The sequence below is a fragment of the Silurus meridionalis genome, chromosome 8 (assembly GCF_014805685.1).
Source record: "Silurus meridionalis isolate SWU-2019-XX chromosome 8, ASM1480568v1, whole genome shotgun sequence".
Lineage (NCBI taxonomy): Eukaryota > Metazoa > Chordata > Actinopteri > Siluriformes > Siluridae > Silurus > Silurus meridionalis.
Genome location: NC_060891.1, coordinates 20,746,354 through 20,751,972, shown reverse-complemented (window position 1 = coordinate 20,751,972; position 5,619 = coordinate 20,746,354). Strand labels below are relative to the sequence as shown.

The following is a 5,619-nucleotide window of genomic DNA, read 5'->3' as shown; positions in this document are numbered from 1 at the left end:
ATAGATTCATTACCCCCAAACCAGAACATATGGAGCTGTTGGCTGAAAATTAATACTATACCTGCCATCAAACCATATAAAAATGTTAGATAGAAGGTATTTGCATTTGTTACAATGTGATGTCACTGACCTGAGCAATGACACATCATGACAACAACATTTCCTTTTTAAAAACATTTTTTTAATAAAAAAAAGAGTTATAGTGTCTTATGGCCAACATCTTCTTGACATCAAAGCAAATCTATAAACAGAATATAAACAGTCAATAACTCTTATAAAAAATTATTTGTGTACCTCAATCTTGTCACTTCAATGAGTGATCGTCATTCATGCAAAATAAAAGAGGGATTATTGACGCTGACTTTGTGGGTGGAGTTATGACATCACATCATACAAAAAAATTATTTATCATAAACACTCCTACTTTAGTCATTATCCTTTTCTTCAAGAGTCACCATGGTCATAATTCTATTAATTTTTCAGTCACTCTACTGTATTACAGGTAATAATTTTTTAAAGCCCCTGTAGTAATATAACTGCTGTATATGTACATCAATCAAAATAGAAGAATAAACATTTGATAAGCATATGTGAAAAAAAAAAGATAATATTTGTTGTTTATCCACAGGAGTTGCTGGAGCGAATGATGTCTCTCAGTCCAATGAAATCTTGATTAAAAAGGGTCAATCAACCACAGTGAACTGCTCACACACCAAGGGTGCATCTTACAGCCGGATGTATTGGTATCGTCAGTATAATGGAGAGAGTATGGAACTCATAGTGTACTCTCCTACATATGGCACTCCAGAGTTTGGAAAGTTCAGCCAAAGTAAATTTGCAGTGACTAAATCAAATCCTGAGAGCGGCTCTTTCACAGTAAAGAATGTGGACTATAATGATAGTGCTGTGTATTTTTGTGCCGTGAGTGAACACAGTGTTAGAGCTACAGGGCAGAGCTGTACAAAAACACACTGGGGGTCTCAGAATTGGAGACGCCTAAAGATGGCAGTATGATGCAACAAATTCTGATAAAGAATTATAATTAATTTAAAGTCTATTTTCCCCTATGTGGAGTCTGGCAGGGTTTTGTGTGTTTTTATTTTGTGTCATTTACCAAATGACTATGTTTTCTATCAGCCAATGATAATAATGAACACTTTGACATTTTTGAGGTAACATTATATTCCTAGTTGTTTAGTGCAATAGAATCAAGGTTGTTAAAGTGCAAAGAGCAAAATGAAGAAGATTCAAAGCATCTGTGCATTTTTTATTTATTTTACAGACAGTGGTTCAAAATCACTGTAAACTTTCTGAATCATGTCAGACAGATATGTTAAGTTTCCCACAGAATTTCACTTTTGCTATTTTTTATAACTTGCTGTCCATGATGAAATCACAAACGTGGTAACGCACATCGTCAAAATACACAGCTCCTAGTGTACACAGGACAATGTCTTTTTGGCACACTCGCTTATGAAGCGTGCTGCTACCTGTAACTGTGCATTTTAGCTGTTCTTGGCTGTTCCCGCTAGGGTGAGCCCTTTAGATTTGAGTGGCATATCAGTGTTACACCACAGAAGAAAAGAAAAAGAGGATGGAGTACTTGTGTTGCCTCTTAATGCAGAGTAGACTCACATACACACAGCACAAAAGTCCAACATGATCAATGCTTTGATCATATTTTCTGTCACACTACTGTGTCTTCCAGGTAAATATTTCCAATATATAATAATTTTTTTTTTTAAGTATATAACTAACAGCATCAGGCCTAAATGGTTTTTCTCTCCACAGGTTCTGGGGTTTGTTCTGTATTTCAGACTCCTCCTGATCTCATTAAAAATCTAAATGAGATTGCTGAGATTAAATGTGCACACAATGTATCGAGCTATAATCAAATTCTGTGGTACAAACACAGTCAGGACACAGGATTTACATTCATGGGATACATTTATGCTACTTCTTTAAAGCCTGAGGCAGAATTTACAACCAAAATCAAACTGAGTGGTGATGGGAGCAAAAACGGTTCTTTGACCATAAACAGTGTTTCAGTAAACGACAGTGCTGTGTATTACTGTGCAGCTTATTACACAGTGCTGTAGATCAGCTCACTTCACTACAAAACCTTCATCTGATCAGCATGACCTCCCCACCAGAACACCTGGAGCTGTGGTGGGATTTGATTAATTGCCATGCAAAGATGTTCAGTGTTTAGATAGCAGATTCTATTTGCATTTATTATAACATTTTCTCTAATAATGTAAGCAATATGTTCCTTTTGACAAATCTAATTTTTATTAATAAAATGTCATATATAGTGCCTTAAAAATGTGCATTTATTACAATGTGATGTCACTGACCTGAGCAATGGCACATCATGATAACATTTCCTTTTTAAAAACATTTTTTCAATATAAACCAAGAGTTATAGTGTCTTATGGCCAACATCATGACATCAAAGCAAATCTATAAACAGAATATAAACAGTCAATAACTCTTATAAAAAATTATTTGTGTACCTCAATCTTGTCACTTCAATGAGTGATCGTCATTCATGCAAAATAAAAGAGGGATTATTGACGCTGACTTTGTGGGTGGAGTTATGACATCACATCATAAAAAAAATTATTTATCATAAACAGTCCTACTTCTGTCATTAACCTTTTCTTCAAGAGTCACCATGGTCATAATTCTATTAATTTTTCAGTCACTCTACTGTATTACAGGTAATAATTTTTTAAAGCCCCTGTAGTAATATAACTGCTGTATATGTATAACAATCAAAATAGAAGAATAAACATTTGATAAGCATATGTGAAAAAAAAAAGATAATATTTGTTGTTTATCCACAGGAGTTGCTGGAGCGAATGATGTCTCTCAGTCCAATGAAATCTTGATTAAAAAGAGTCAATCAACCACAATGAACTGCTCACACACCAAGGGTGCATCTTACAGCCGGATGTATTGGTATCGTCAGTATAATGGAGAGAGTATGGAACTCATAGTGTACTCTCCTACATATGGCACTCCAGAGTTTGGAAAGTTCAGCCAAAGTAAATTTGCAGTGACTAAATCAAATCCTGAGAGCGGCTCTTTCACAGTAAAGAATGTGGACTATAATGATAGTGCTGTGTATTTTTGTGCCGTGAGTGAACACAGTGTTAGAGCTACAGGGCAGAGCTGTACAAAAACACACTGGGGGTCTCAGGATTGGAGACGCCTAAAGATGGCAGTATGATGCAACAAATTCTGATAAAGATTTATAATGAATTTAAAATCTATTTTACCCTATGTGGAGTCTGGCAGGGTTTTGTGTGTCTTATTTTGTGTCATTTATCAAATGACTTTGTTTTCTATCAGCCAATTATAGTAATGAACACTGACATTTCTGAGGTAACATTATACTCCTAGTTGTTTAGTGCAATAGAGTCAAGGTTGTTAAAGTGCAAAGAGCAAAATGAAGAAGATTCAAAGCATCTGTGCATTTTTTTAAATTTTACAGACAGTGGTTTAAAATCACTGTAAACTTTCTGAATCATGTCAGACAGATATGTTAAGTTTCCCACAGAATTTCACATTTGCTATTTTTTTATAACTTGCTGTCCATGATGAAATCACAAACGTGGTAACGCACATCGTCAAAATACACAGCTTCCAGTGTACACAGGACAATGTCTTTTTGGCACACTCGCTTATGAAGAATGCTGCCACCTGTAACTGTGCATTTTAGCTGTTCTTGGCTGTTCCCGCTAGGGTGAGCCCTTTAGATTCCAGTGGCATATCAGTGTTACACCACAGAAGAAAAGAAAAAGAGGATGGAGTACTTGTGTTGCCTCTTAATGCAGAGTAGACTCACATACACACAGCACAAAAGTCCAACATGATCAATGCTTTGATCATATTTTCTGTCACACTACTGTGTCTTCCAGGTAAATATTTCCAATATATAATCATTTTTTTTAAAGTATATAACTAATAGCATCAGGCCTAAATGGTTTTTTTTCTCTCCACAGGTTCTGGGGTTTGTTCTGTATTTCAGATTCCTCCTGATGTCATTAAAAATCTAAATGAGATTGCTGAGATTAAATGTGCACACAATGTATCGAGCTATAATCGCATTCTGTGGTACAAACACAGCCAGGACACAGGATTTACATTCATGGGATACATTTTGGCTACTTCTTTAAAGCCTGAGGCAGAATTTACAACCAAAATCAAACTGAGTGGTGATGGGAGCAAAAACGGTACTTTGACCATAAACAGTGTTTCAGTAAACGACAGTGCTGTGTATTACTGTGCAGCTTATTACACAGTGCTGTAGATCAGCTCACTTCACTACAAAAACCTTCATCTGATCAGCATGACCTCCCCACCAGAACACCTGGAGCTGTGGTGGGATTTGATTAATTGCCATGCAAAGATGCTCAGTGTTTAGATAGCAGTTTCTATTTGCATTTATTATAACATTATCTCTAATAATGTTAGCAATATGATCTTTTTGACAAATCTAATTTTTATTAATAAAATGTAATATATAGTGCCTTAAAAATGTGCATTTATTACAATGTGATGTCACTGACCTGACTAATGGCACATCATGATAACATTTCCTTTTTAAAAACATTTTTTCAATATAAACCAAGAGTTATAGTGTCTTATGGCCAACATCATGACATCAAAGCAAATCTATAAACAGAATATAAACAGTCAATAACTCATATTATATATTATATTATACAAAATTATTTGTGTACCTCAATCTTGTCACTTCAATGAGTGATCGTCATTCATGCAAAATAAAAGAGGGATTATTGACGTTGACTTTGTGGGTGGAGTTATGACATCACATCATACAAAAAAAAAAAAAGATTTATCCTAAACAGTCCTACTTCTGTCATTAACCTTTTCTTCAAGAATCACCATGGTTATAATTCTATTAATTTTTCAGTCACTCTACTGTATTACAGGTAATAATTTTTCAAAGCCCCTGTAGTAATATAACTGCTGTATATGTATAACAATCAAAATAGAAGAATAAACATTTGATAAGCATATGTGAATAGAGGAAGATAATATTTGTTGTTTATCCACAGGAGTTGCTGGAGCGAATGATGTCTCTCAGTCCAGTGAAATCTTGATTAAAAAGGGTCAATCAACCACAATGAACTGCTCACACACCAAGGGTACATCTTACAATCAGATGTATTGGTATCATCAGTATAATGGAGAGAGTATGGAACTCATAGTGTACTCTCCTACATATGGCACTCCAGAGTTTGGAAAGTTCAGCCAAAGTAAATTTGCAGTGACTAAATCAAATCCTGAGAGCGGCTCTTTCACAGTAAAGAATATGGACTATAATGATAGTGCTGTGTATTTTTGTGCCGTGAGTGAACACAGTGTTATAGCTACAGGGCAGAGCTGTACAAAAACACACTGGGGGTCTCAGAATTGGAGACGCCTAAAGATGGCAGTATGATGCAACAAATTCTGATAAAGAATTATAATACATTTAAAGTCTATTTTCCCCTATGTGGAGTCTGGCAGGGTTTTGTGTGTCTTATTTTGTGTCATTTACTAAATGACTATGTTTTTTTTATCAGCCAATGATAATAATGAACA

At 35.1% G+C, this 5,619-nt stretch overlaps 2 gene segments (V, D, J or C); both read left to right on the top strand.

The window, feature by feature from the left end:
• The first annotated feature begins 265 nt into the window (after positions 1-265).
• On the top strand, positions 266-1,309 carry LOC124390044. The segment is given in 2 exon segments: positions 266-502; positions 629-1,309. Coding segments are annotated over 2 exon segments (432 nt in total).
• Positions 1,310-1,315: 6 nt separating this feature from the next.
• On the top strand, positions 1,316-3,821 carry LOC124390043. The segment is given in 2 exon segments: positions 1,316-1,708; positions 2,850-3,821. Coding segments are annotated over 2 exon segments (435 nt in total).
• Positions 3,822-5,619: the final 1,798 nt, after the last annotated feature.